This window comes from Mustela lutreola, chromosome 5 (assembly GCF_030435805.1).
Source record: "Mustela lutreola isolate mMusLut2 chromosome 5, mMusLut2.pri, whole genome shotgun sequence".
Lineage (NCBI taxonomy): Eukaryota > Metazoa > Chordata > Mammalia > Carnivora > Mustelidae > Mustela > Mustela lutreola.
The window spans coordinates 150,100,546-150,114,826 of record NC_081294.1 but is presented as its reverse complement, the minus strand read 5'-3'; the positions used below and the strand labels follow the sequence as shown (position 1 = coordinate 150,114,826).

At 36.6% G+C, this 14,281-nt stretch overlaps 1 protein-coding gene across 5 annotated transcripts in view; it reads left to right on the top strand.

Annotated features, from left to right (window-relative positions):
- The window catches only part of YTHDC2 (YTH N6-methyladenosine RNA binding protein C2), a 77,164-nt gene that overhangs the window by 57,693 nt on the left and 5,190 nt on the right, over window positions 1-14,281 (top strand). For all 5 annotated transcript variants that reach the window (XM_059175843.1, XM_059175842.1, XM_059175841.1 and 2 more), the window contains 3 exons: window positions 310-419; window positions 3,514-3,806; window positions 9,398-9,575. In XM_059175843.1, coding sequence (XP_059031826.1) covers window positions 310-419; window positions 3,514-3,806; window positions 9,398-9,575 — 581 coding nt within the window. The remainder of the gene's footprint in view (window positions 1-309; window positions 420-3,513; window positions 3,807-9,397; window positions 9,576-14,281) is intronic.

The window sequence follows — 14,281 nt, the reverse complement described above, 5'->3', positions numbered from 1 at the left end:
CCAGGACCCTGAGATGATGACCTGAGCCGAAGGCAGTCGCTTAACTGACTGAGCAAGCCAGGCGCCCTATTCTTGTCTTTTTAAAATTTCCTGCATTTTGATTAGAGATTATAGTCTTTAAAATGCCTTTCCCCCCCTTTTTATAAATACTGAGACTTAATTTGTGAACTCTTGGATTTGAAGAGCTCTCCACCCAAACTGTTAGTATATCAGGTAGATTTATGTAAATACAGAGTGTCTGTGTTTACTGACTTCTTTTGCTATAAGATGTTAAAAGTGAAATTTTTTGCTTTCGATGTGTTTGAACAGCGGATGGTATTCCTAATGACAGTAGTGACAGTGAAATGGAAGATAGAACTACTGCTAATTTAGCAGCTTTGAAACTTGATGAGTGGCTCAATTTCAAACTAGAGCCTGAGGTAAGTTGCTCTTCAGTAGTGTGGTGAGTTTCTTTCATTCAGTGAGTATGAACTGACATACGGTATGTCACGTGAGCCCTTAGTGTTAGAGAATATTGTTTGTGTTTCAGTTTTCGCAGGGCCCTTATGCATTCTCTGACATTCTGGGGTGTATTCAAGTAGAGGATTTGAAAAGCCTCGGTGTGGCTCGTATTTAAGCACACTGATATTTGAGTGTTTCTGTGGGTGGTACACAGGAACTCCCTTTGTTTCGTGTAACTCTGTTTCTGAGAGAAAGATACGAGTTCATTCTGTTTTCTCTTTTTGTATATTTCTGAATTGGGAAAGATGAATGTCTTTTCTTCAAATTAAAAATGTTCTTGACGAAGCCTTCCCTTCATTCCATCTCCACCTTTATGTATTTATTTTTTTTCAAGGTATTCAAATCCGTATTGTTATTCTCCTCCTTTATCTTTCTATACAGCTTTTCTCCTTTTGGAATGGGAATAACAGAGGAAGTACGTTACTTTCTAACCTTAAATGTTTATACAGATGCTCAACACATTTAATTATAGAAAATCAATTTGTTTTGAGTTACAAAATTGATGTGGATATGTAATTAATGAAAAAAAGATGTTAAAAAGATAACTATAAGAATACCCAGATACATGCTGTATTCCCAGTTATATGGCTCTGATTCATAAAATATCAGCACATTCACTTGCATACTAATTTAATCCATGGATCAAGGCTATGTATTCGAAGGATGCCAGGGCCCTTCAAGAGCTGGAGAAAAGAGTTTGGGAACAGAATATGCTTTATTTAGCCAGTGAATACCTAGAGTAATAAAGTTTTATCTCATGATAGCAGTCAGACTTGCAAACATGCAGAAATAGGATTTAAGGTTTTTTTGTTTTGTTTTTTTTTTTTAAAGAGTTATTTGAGAGAGACTTATAATGCATGTAAGTAGGAGAAGGGGGAAGGAGAGAATCTCAGGCAGACAACCGCCCTCCCCACCCCTGCCTAGTGTAGAGCTTGATGCAGGCTTGCCCCCATGTTCCTGAGATCACAGTTGGAGCTGAAATCAAGAGTCAGATGCTGAACTGACTGAACCACCCAGGTACCCCAGGAATTAAGGGTTTTAAATGTAGTTATAAAGCTCATAAAAAAGCAGACTGAGGTACATTTACTCAAAATGTTGAGATTCATTAACTGGTAGCAAACAAAATAATTCCTCAGACAAATGCACATTTTCCAGTATATTGGGGGAAGGAAGGGAGAAGAATGTGCGTTAAGTAGTGAAATCTGCCAAGCTGTGTATCAGTATTCTGTCACACCAAACAGTTTGGAGACAAGGAAAGTGTTCTGACATAATTTCAGATTATGTTTCACTTGGCTAAAATAGAGCTTAAGGTTGATTTGCCATATTAAAATTGACTACAGTGAATTTTCACAGGTTATAGACTTGAACTCTGGGACTAAATATGGCATGAATTTTTTTTTTCTTAAGATTTTATATATTTATTTGATAGAGAGAGAGAGATCACAAGTAGGCAGAGAGAGAGAGGAGGGAGCAGGCTCCCTGCTGAGCAGAGAGCCCGATGTGGGACTCGATCCCAGGACCCCGAGATCATGACTGAGCTGAAGGCAGCAGCTTAAACCACTGAGCCACCCAGGCACCCTGTGGCATGATTATTTTGCTTTTAATCTGTCAAATAGCTAAAAATTGACAATTTTAAAAACTACTACAAAGAACAAGTTGTAGTGATGTGACTCTTAGGTCACTGAACCACTTGTAAAGGGGTCGACTGATAGTATTTAACCAATTCAGAGAGTTAATCCTCTCTGAGTTAATTCACTCAGTCTCTATGCCTTAGCTGGGACACATAATTACAAAAGATAGCTATTGGTAAAAGCTCTGTCTCTCTCTCTTTTTATCTTTTTTTAAAGATTTTATTTATGTGTTTGACAGAGAGAGACACATAGAGAGAGGGAACACAAGTAGGGGCAGCAAGAGAGGAGAAGCAGGCTTCCCACTGAGCAGGGAGCCTGACTTGATCTCAGAACCCTGGGATCATGACCCGAGCCAAAGGCAGCTGCCCAATGACTGAGCCACCCAGGTTCCTGCTCTGTCTGTATTTTTAAGAGATCCTAATATTTCCATTTTTGTTGTTATTGAAGGGGGAGGGTGGTCAGTAAAGCTATCAAAAGTTGACAGCCAGCTAGGTTTACTTTTTTACTCTCTGTTCACTCATCATTTCAGTCCCACCCCTGGAATCCCACTTCTATTTGCACCAGCCCTTCCGTTCCCTGAAACGGCCTTTGTAAAGGTCAGCATGTCCCCCACATTGTCAAGGGCAGCCTCCTGTCCTTGAGTTCACCCTTTCTCTTATGTTTGGCACTGTTGTTTATCCCCTTCCTTGTGTAATACTGCCCTTCTCCTATTTTCCTCCTCACCTGTCCCAGCTTCTTTGTCACAAGTTACTATGACATTAGTCTTTCCTGGTTCTTCTTTCTTAAAAAGTCATTCCTTCTTAGGTTCTTTCATTGACTGTGCCCTTATGTGTTTGTGCCTTAAATGTTAGATATTCTCCAGTACTCTGGGCTTTACTGTGCTCTTTTCATGTCTGTGTACAATCTCTAGGGACCTTACCTCGGTGTGTAGGTTTAGTAACCATTGATGCATGGATGACTCCCAGGTCAGTCTATATTTCTAGCTTTGGCCTTTCTCTGGATCTGTGAGACTAGCTGCTCTCTGGATCATCATGTGGATGTTCTCTAAGCACCAAAATAAAATATGAAGGAAACAAAATGTATTTTTCTTTATTTACTCTGCTGTTACTGTTCAAGTTTTAATCACACTCTAACCACACATTATTGGCCGTCTGATCCACTGGACTGTGTCATTTGACTTTGTGTCTCTAGTCCTCATATGTGGTCAAGAAGAAATGTTATCTCATTCATGCAACAAAAAGAGTGAAGTACATTACTTCCTGCCAAGTTGCACAGTGTCCTTTGGAAACAGTCACAGAGCTTCACTAGTAAATGGGTGTCTTGCAAGTGGTTTGCCATCTTGCTTGGCTCGCCTTGAACTGAGGAGCCCGTTCTATTCCAGGCAGCCAGTTTGCTGCTGCAGCTCCGGCAGAAGTGGCACAGCTTGTTTTTACGCCGAATGAGAGCGCCATCCAAACCCTGGTCTCAGGTTGATGAGGCCACCATAAGAGCCATCATCGCTGTTCTCAGCACGGAAGAACAGTCTGCAGGCTTACAGCAGCCGTCGGGAATAGGCCAGAGGCCAAGGCCTATGTCTTCAGAAGAACTTCCTCTGGCATCATCTTGGAGGTCAAATAACAGCAGGAAAACTTCGGCAGATACTGAATTTTCAGATGAGTCTGCTGCTGCAGAAAGGTAAATTGGTAACATTTTATCAAAACTGGAGACATTTTTCCCCCTAGAAAAATGAATTATCAAAGAATCATGAGCTTTTGTAACATTTAAAAATTACTTATCATGGAAAAAAACATAGAAAGGTTACAACAAAATGGGAAGAGTTTTTTTTTACCTTTTAAAAAAATTTTTTTAAAGATTTATGTATTTATTTTAGGTGGGGAGGGACACAGGGAGAGCAAGAGCATGTCTTAAGCATGTCTTCAGCTGAGCTGAACTCGATCTCACGGCCCTGAGATCACGACCTGAACCGAAACCAAGAGTTGGGCACTTAACCGACTGTGCCACCCAGATGCCCCAAGTTTTTTACTTTTAAAACATGTTTTTCAGCAGTCTTAAGATAAAATGAGGGATTTTAAACTCTTGGTATTTATGAGTTATTTAGTAAGGAAAATTTTTTTATCAGGAAAATCTCAAATGTTTAATTTCAAGAATTGACAAGTTTAGCATCTGTTAAAAAGCTACCATTATTTTAAAATTACATATTTTTGTTGCTACATGTCAAGTAATATCTTTCCCAGACATCCTACAGCAAGAAGCATGGGCTGTGGCCATTTGAAAGAACAACATTCCCACAAGTCTTACCTTAAGTATCAGTATTGCTGATTGTATTGTATTCCTATAGGAGATCAATTATTCATTCATTGATTCAGTGATGCGTTACATGTGCATTGTTCTTGGTGTAAGAGATATAGCAGTGTACCAAACAAAGATCTCTTTCTTCAGAGAGTTTATCTTTTATCCAGGGGAGGCGTATAATAAGCAAATTTACTGTAATGGCAGAATCTGTTACACTTTAGCCAAATTCTTCTTTTTCTTCCCAGCATTAAGCAATTAGATGTGATATTTTTATTTACTATATGATGATGATTAGTAATAAGAGAGCTTTTCTGTTGAATTATTTATCCAAAAATGTGCTTCAATTATAGTGGTTGTAATGAATCATTGGCCATGATTCAAAAATATTTGTAGTGTAACAACATTTGTTAGAACCAAATTTGTTTCTTTATATCCATTAAAACATGTCTTACCCTGCTAGAATTGATAACAAAAACAATATTCTTGTCTGTGATGCTAATTTTGGCAATATTGGTAGAAAGTCTGTGTGTTAAGACTATTTCATTGTTAAAAAAAGCTGAAAATACAGACAGTGAAAACATGAAAGTTATGTAATGTTTACTGTTTTTTAAGGATCAGATGGGGCTGTTAGTGTCTTCTTTTGGTCAGATTTGCATATTTGAATGAAACATACGGTTTCATCAGGTCAGACTTCAGTTAAGGGGAGTATTCCATACTGGTTTCCAAGTTCTTCAGATATTACACTTGAGGAATAATTCGGTCATTTGTCAAGAAAATCTTCTCATGTGTGTTCCTGAATGTTTCTGATGTAGACTCTGCTGGGCAGTAGAAGAGTAAAAGGCACATTTTCTTCTAGACACTAGCTACTTTTTGAAAAGATTTTTCTTTTTTTAAACATTTTTTTATATTTTATTTTTTAAAAAATTTTATTTATTTATCTGACAGACAGAGATCACAAATAGGCAGAGAGAGAGAGGGAGGGAAGCAGGCTCCCTGCTGAGCAGAGAGCCCGATGCGGGGTTCGATCCCAGGACCCTGGGATAATGACCTGAGCCAAAGGCAGAGGCTTTAACCCACTGAGCCATCCAGGTGCCCCTGAAAAGATTTTTCTGAAAGCTTCCTTGAACAATGGTTTAGAATATTGGAGTAGATTTCCATAGATACTGTTATGTGGTAATGTTATTCCTAGGCCCATCTATAAAAACCTGTTAGGTTTGTAGAGACTGTGTGTTTTGTGTGTGTGTGTGTGTAAATGCTAGTGTATATGTATGTGTGCATCTATTCGCATACACACATACACATTTTTGGAAAATGTGTAATAGATGCTTATTTAATAAAAGATAGAAATTTAATAAAATAAAGAAAAAATGATAAAATGTAATATTAGTTATAATTTAGATATTCGTTGTCTTATAAATTTAATTTTTCACCGGTGACACTGGAATCAAGCATTTCTATTTCTTTACAAGTTGTAGCCTGGAAGTCTTCATTTTCTTACCTGTTGAATGGTGAGATTTGGAATTTCATCTACCTTCAGAATTTTGGTAGTATTAGTAGATAAGGCCTGGAGTTGGTGGATTTGGTGGGGAATAGGATGAGGACACTTAGGAAGATTTATTTTTATTTATTTATTTTTTTTTCAAGATTTTTTTCTTTTTTTTTAATTTATCAGAGAGAGAGAGGGGGAGAGAGCGAGCACAGGCAGACAGAATGGCAGGCAGAGGCAGAGGGAGAAGCAGGCTCCCCGCTGTGCAAGGAGCCCGATGTGGGACTCGATCCCAGGACGCTGGGATCATGACCTGAGCCGAAGGCAGCTGCTTAACCAACTGAGCCACCCAGGCGTCCCAGGAAGATTTATTTTTAAAGGGAGAAATTAACAGTCTTTGTGAGACTACTTCTTGGAGAGAAAGTATAGTTAAGAGTTTTCCTCTGCAGTGGTAAAATACATTTACTTTTTTTTTAACATAAGTACTTTTTTCTTTTTTACTATATTTATTATTCTTTTAATAAAAACATTTTATTGAAACTATTTTCAAATAGTTTAAGAAACTATTAAAGTATTAGAAATTGCCCTTCTTTCATCCTAAATCATACCAGTCTATTTTTTGCTTGTCATTTTGATAATTGGATGGCAGAGGACAGGTGCATCTTTTCTAGAAGAGAAATGAGATAAAATGAATTCAGTGTCTGAACTTCTTAAGTGAAAAGGTGGGGGGGCTTGCGGAGGGCTTTGTTTCCATCTTTATGAAATTTTCCAGGGAAGCCAAGCATAAGAGAGAGAAGCTAGAATGGAGCTCAGATTAAAAGATCAGTTTGAAAACCAAAAGATAGACCGGAAAATACATTTTTATTTTAATGAGGTTTTACCCTCATTAAGTTCTGTTGCCTAATTTTCAGGTCACTGAGGTGCCAGGCTAAGAACGATGTGATTTTAGGGGGTCAAATTTACATAATGCATTGAACATCAATTCACAAGAGAAAAAACCCCCTGAAAGATCTTTTACACTTCTTAGTAGGTTGTTAATGATTCAGATGTGCATTCATTATATAGTCTTTTGTTAATATGTTTAGGCTTTACTGCTTTTATTTTATTTGTGAAAGAAATAATCCTGGATCTGAGATAGTTACTCTTGAAGGAAGAGTAATTATAATTGTAGGAGTCTATGGTAGTTTATGAATTATTAAACACATCCTTTTTTGTTTTAAACTTGTTTATTATCAATATTGTTAAACACAGCAAACTAAATGATAACACCATAATGAACTCCATGTCCCACATTCAGCAATTACCAAGATTTTTACCACTTGCTGTATCTAACCAGATTTTCTTTTTTCATTCTTGGCTTTCTTATTTGGTTTACATATTTCCAGATAAATTCCACACATCGTGCCATTTTACCCTTCCATATTCAAACATGCATCTCTTAAAAATAGAGGAATTATTAAGTGGGTGGCTCAGCTGGTTAAGCATCCAATTCTTGATTTTGATTCAGGTCTTGATCTTAGGGTTGTGAGTTCAAGCCCGGCATTGAGCTCCATACTGGGCGTGGAGCCTGCTTTAAAAAAAAAATGAGGAAATTTTTCTACATAATTAAAATCCAATGATCAATCCCAGCAAAATGATCATTTCCCCAGTTGTCATACTATATACATTTATTTGAATTAGCATCCAGGGAAGACTCATCAGGGCGTCATGTTTCTTGAGGCTTCTATGATCTAGAGTAGTTCTTCTGTTAACTTTTTTTTTTTTTTTTAAGATTTTATTTATTGGAGAGAGAGAGAATGAGAGTAGTTCCTTTGTTAACTTTTTTTTTTTTTTTTTTTTTAAAGGTATTGCTCAAGGCTTCTTCTTTTTTTCTATTTTTCTTTTTTTTTTTTTTTTTTTAAAGATTTTATTTATTTATTTGACAGAGAGAGATCACAAGTAGGCAGAGAGGCAGGCAGAGAGAGAGGAGGAAGCAGGGTCCCTGCTGAGCAGAGAGCCCGATGCGGGACTTGATCCCAGGACCCTGAGATCATGACCTGAGCTGAAGGCAGCGGCTTAACCCACTGAGCCACCCAGGTGCCCTGTTAACTTTTGTTTTTCAAAGATTTTATTTATTGGAGATAGAGCAAGAGAGAGAGAGAGAGAGTTCTTTAAATAACTTTTGTTTTTAAAAGATTTTATTAGAGAGCAAGAGAGCGAGTATGAGTCGGGGTGGGGGTGGGAGAGACACAGGGACAGGGAGAAGCAGACTCCCTGCTGAGCCAGGAGCCTGCTGCTGGGCTCTATCTCAGGACACCTCAGGATCGTAACCTGAGCTGACTGGGCCACCCAGGTGCCCCCTCTATTGACTTTTTTGAAGAAAGTGGGTTGGTAGTACCGTGAGGTATACCACATTCTGGATTTGTCTGTTTCTTCTTGGCCGCCTTTGTTGGCATACCATGTGTATTTCGTCCAAATTGGTAGTTAGCTCTCAGGATTTGATTTGAGCCAATATTTTGGCAAGTGTATTTTATAGGTGGTGCTGTGAACTTTGTATCACATGACTTTAGGAAGTACTCAGTGTCTTTTTTTTTTTTTTTTTTTTAAGGTCTGGTTGTTCCACTAAGACCTATACTTTTAGAAAAATTGCAAAGTTTCTGACTGCCAGCTTTGCTGCACTTATTCATAGAATTTTAGAATAGAAGAATTTTTATAGTTTAGTATAATCCTTTTATTTAACACGTAAGTAAATGAAAGCTCAAATAAGTTAAGAGACTTGCCCAGGATTAAATACCTTAGTTGTAAATTTAGTACTGTCTTAGAAGTCTCTCCTGACTGTAGTCCAGCAGTATTTTAATACTTTATCATATTTTTTGGTATGCTTTTAAAATATATTTTACTTGGCTCTAAGATATTTTGTGAAAGTGGAAGGGAAGTAGAGTGAGTGATATTTTAGTAAGGGCCAATAGCATAGATGTATTTAAATAACTATATAATGTTAAAGACCTCTCCAATAGCATCATACAAGAGGTTAGAAATTTGTTTTTTAGGATTTTATTTATTTACTTGAGAGAGAGAGAAAGAGCAGAAGCAAGGGGGGCAGCAGAGGGAGAGGGAGAAGCAAAACTCCTGCTGAGTGAGGAGCCCGACAGGGGGCTCTACCCCAGGACCTTGAGATCATGACCCAAGCTGAAGGCAGACGCCCAACTGACTAAGCCACCCAGGCTCCCCGAGGTTAGGAATTTTGTAAGGGAAATAATATTTTGAGTATCTGTTAACATTAAGTTAAGAACTTATATAGATTTTTAAAAATACATTTTTACCTATTGTTTGTGTAAATGCACCCTAATATCTCAGATGTTTTTTCACTCTAAATGTGAGATAAATGAAATTCCCTTAGTATTACTCCATGTATCATAATGCCACTGCGACTCTGGTTTGAAATGGGATCTGCTTTGTATTATGAACTTGTGGGTCACTGATCTTTGTTTCCTCCTTCCCACTCAAGAGTATTGACGAAATCTCCATCTCCAGCACTGCACCCCCCTCAGAAGTACAAAGATAGAGGGATTTTACATCCTAAACGAAGCACTGATGACCGATCGGATCAGTCTTCTGTGAAATCTACGGACAGCAGTAGCTACCCAAGTCCTTGTGCCAGCCCTTCTCCTCCATCCTCAGGAAAGGTACAGTATCTACAAGTTGATATAGCAAGGACCAGATGGCTAGCACATTTCACATTACATATTGAAGCAAAATGACAATAGAGTTCTATCTTTGGTTACTAATCCTGGTCTTTGTTCTAGATATAAATGGAATCTGGCAGACTTGAGACACCTTGCTTAAAATTTTTAGTTTTTCCTGCTTGGCAGAGATTTCTAGTTAGCACCATCTTGGGATCTTTTAAAACTAACAGACCGTTTACCAATGGCATGTAACTCAGCCGCCCGCCATGTCCTTTCTGTATCGTTAGAACCAGTTTTGATTAAGTAACAAGATGATCTCAAATTAGTTTAGGTTTGTAATTTCAGAGTTGCAAACAATGGTTTCTTTGAATTACGAATTGATTTCTCCAATTCAGTGATTATATTAAAAAGTACAAGATAGGGTGGGAATTAGGAAGGTAGGGAATGTTGGTAGGGAATTGAGAACTATGTATCTTTGAAAAAAATTTATAATATGAATGATTTCAAGTATTTAGAGTACGTTTACTTCTAATTTCCTGTGTTGATGGTACTAAGTATTCAGTTAGGGTTATTTAGCTATATGTTGTGTTCTGGGACAAATGTCTGCTGAAACACTCTTGTTAAATAAGAGGAAAAGAAATGTTTTTTGTGTATTTGCATTCTTAGGTTTTAGGGTATTTTATTTTAAAATATATTTATTTAGGTATATACATAATAAAATTTACCAGTTTATATAATACAGTGAATTTTGACAAATGTATATAATTATGTAAACATATCCCAGCCACGTACAGGATATTCCCACCAGCCATGGATCATGATGACTACTGAATTGCTCTCTGTCTCTAGAGTTTTGCCTTTTCTGCAGTTTGCTCGAAATGGAATCATATGTATGTGGTTTTTTCGTGACTGGCTTATTTCACTTTTGAAACTCAACCAAATTATCAAAGTGTATTCTTAGTTCATTGCTTTTTATTGCTGGGTAATATGGCTAATATCATAGAATGTTTATCCATTCCCCAGTTGACAGGCATTTGGATTGTTGCCACATTTTGGCTGTTATGAATATTCGAGGACAAGTCTTTATGTGTACACATGGATTCTGTTCTTGGGTAAATACCCCAGGAGTAGAAGTGTGGGATTGTATGGTTAAGTGTATGTTTAACTTTACAAGAAACTATCCAGCTAATTTCCAAAATGGCTGTACTTTTTTCCATTCCCTTCAGTCATCTGTGAGGGTCCCGTATGCTCCATATTCTTGACAATACTTGACATTATTAATCTCGACATTATATAATACTTGACATTATTAATCTCTTTAACATTAGCCGTTTTGGTGGGTACGTAGTGATACCCCATTGTAGTTTTGATTTGCGTTTCCCCAATGACTAGTGATATTGAGTATCTTTTCGTGTGCTTACTCACCGTTCCTGAATTTTCTTTGGTGTGAAGTATCTGTTCAAATTTTTGTTCAACTTTTTCTGGTGGTTTACTATTTGTCTTTTTTATTTAATAGTAAGATTTAAAAAAATGTATTCTACATATAGATCTTAATTTTATATGCTTTGCAATTTCTCTTACAGTCTGGGCCTGCTTATTCATTTTCTTAACAAGTGTTTTTTGAAGAGAAGTGTTTTTAATTTTGATGAAGTCCATTGGAGCTATTTTTTCCTGTTTTGGTTTTATCTATTTTTCTGTTGTCGTTCATATTTTTTGTGTCCTAAGAAGTGTCTATTTAACTCTGGGGCGCCGGGATGGCTTAGTCAGTTGAGTGTCCCACTTTTGTTTTTGGCTCAGGTCATGATTTCATGGTCTTGAGATCGAGAACCCCCCATGGGGCTTTGCCTAATAATTGTTCTAGCACCATTTGTTGAAAAGGTTAAATTTTCCCTTGATTTATTTTGGCACCTTTGTCAAAAACCGATTGACCATAAGTAACGTGGTCTATTTATTGAACTTGATTCTGTTGCATTGATCTTTACACCTCTCTGTTTGCCTCTGCTACAGTGAGTTGATTATAGTAGGTTTATATTAAGTCTTGAAACCAGTTAATTTTTTTCTCCAATTCTGTTCTTCTTTTTAAAAATTGCTTTGGTGTTATGGGTGTGCTAGTGTTCTTTCATATGAAGTTTAGAAAATGCTTTTGTCAATTTCCACAGAAGCTTTTTTTGGTGTTAAGTGGAATTGCATTGATTCCATAGGTCAGTTTGAAGAAAACCAACAACAGGTTTTAGTTTCCTAATGCGTAAGCATAATATACATCTGCATTTCTTTTATCAAAATAAATTTTTCAGACATGTTTTGTAAATTTCAGAGTTCAGGTATTACACATTTTTTGTTAAGTTGATCTCTAAGTATTTTATACTTTTGATGCTGTTCTTTTTTTTTTTAAAGATTTATTTATTTATTGGGGGTGCCTGGGTGGCTCAGTTGGTTAAGTGACTGCCTTTGGCTCAGGTCATGATCCTGGAGTCCCAGGATTGAATCCCACATTGGGCTCCCTGCTCAGCAGGGAGTCTGTTTCTCCCTCTGACCCTCCCCCTTCTCATGCTCTCTCTCTCTCTCATTCTTGCTCTCTCTCAAATAAATAAATAAATCTTTTTTAAAAAGATTTTTATTTATTTATTTGACAGAGAGGGATCACAAGTAGGCAGAGAGGCAGGCAGAGAATGGGTAGGGAAGTAGGCTCCCCGCTGAGCAGAGAGCCTGATGTGGGGCTGTATCCCAGGACCCTAAGATCATAACCTGAGTTGAAGGCAAAAGCTTAACCCACTGAGCCACCCAGGCACCCTGTTCTTTAAATTTTTAATTTCCAGTTGTTCATTGCTAGCATATGGAAATACATTTGACTTTTTGTTATATTTACCCACTATGCTACAATCTTATTTCATTTGTTAATCCTATTAGTTTTTTATGTAGATTTCTCAGGATTCTCTGTATATATAATCATTTCATCTGTTAATAAAGGTAGTTTTGCTTTTTCCCTCTCTAGTGTTGATTCTGTTCCTTTCTTTTCTTGCCTGTTCTCTCTGATTAGAACCTCCATTAAAATGTTTAATAGAAAGTGTTGAGAGCAGACATCTTTGCCTTGACCTTAGAGGGAAAGCTAGCTCCTAGTTAAATCTGTCACCATTTATGATAACATAACTATGAGACATTTCCTTTAGATTTAGTTTGCTAAGAGGATTTATTAGGAATAAATGTTGAATTATGTTCAGTGATTTTTTTTTACATCTACTGAAATGATAACATAATTCTTTTTTTCTTCTATTAATAAAGTGGATCTCATTGACTGTTTTTCTAATGTTTATGCTTCACTTGGTCACGATGATTATTGTTTTAAATATTATTGGATTTGATTTTGCCTAATCAAAACTTCTGTTAATTTTGGGATCTTTGTTCATGAGGAATATTCTGTAGTTCTCTTTGCTTGTGTTGTTTTTGTATAGTTTTAGTATTAGGGTAATGCTGGCCTCATAAGAATAGTTGGGACGTCTTCTTTCCACTTAAGGTTTTTAGAAGAGATGCCTAGAATTGATAAGATTTTTTTCCTTAAATGTTTGGTAGAATTCGTACCTAAAGCCCTTTTTAACTCTCCTTGGTATATTTCCAATTAGTATTATGTGCTTCAGGTATAGTTTGAGAAGCTTGCAACAGTGTATTTCACCCCCCAGTCTTTTGTGTTACTGGTCTCATGTTAAAAATGCCAGTGTAGTATTTTTACTTCAAAGTAAAGTGTCTTTTCTCAAAAGTCAGAAAAATGTCTTTTATATTTATTCAATATTTACCATTTCTTGTGCTCTTTATTCTTTTGTGTTGATCTGAATTTCTGTCTTGAATCATACACTTCTGTCTGGAAACATTTTACCATTTCTTTTAGTACAGATATTCTAGAAATGGAGTTGTTAAGCTTTTGTCTAAAAAACCTTTTTCACCTTTATTTTCGGAAGATATTTTTACTGTGTATATAATTCTAGGTTGACATGGTTTTCTTTAATTTAGGCAAAGATGTCATTCCATTATCTTCTTTATAATTTCTGAGGGAAGTTTACTGTGATTCTTAATTTTATTTTCTTGTATGTAATGTATTTTTTTTTTCCCCTCTAGCTGCTTTTAAGATTTTCTTTTTGTCAGTGGTTTTCAGTAGTTCGATTTTGGTATGTTACTATTTGTAGTTCTTATAATCTTTGTATTTATAGTTTACATCAATTTTGTAAAATGTAGGACCATTACTTCTCCATATATATATATTTTGTCTTACCACTTCCCTCTCCTTTATAGGAGTTTGGATGCACAAGTGTCGATACTATTCCACAGGTCACTGAAGCTTTCTTCATTTTTTTCAGTTGTTTTCATCTGTTTGTTTCATTTGCGATGGTTTCTCTAGCTATGTGTGTAAGTTCACTGAGCTTTTTATTTGTGGTGTCTCATCGGCTATGTATCCTTTCTACTGTATTTTTCACTGCCTTCATCTCTAGAGCATCCTTTGGGTCTTTAAAGAAATACCTTCCATTTCTCATTTCAAAAGGCATGTTCATGTTCACTTTACCGTCCTGAGCACAGTGCATGTATTGGTAATAGCTGGTCTGACATTCTTGTCTCCTAATTCCATCATCTGTCAGATCTCTTTCCCTATTTGTTCATTTTTTCCCTAGGTTATGGGTCATAGTTTCTCATTTCTTGACATTCCTTATAGTTTTGTTTGG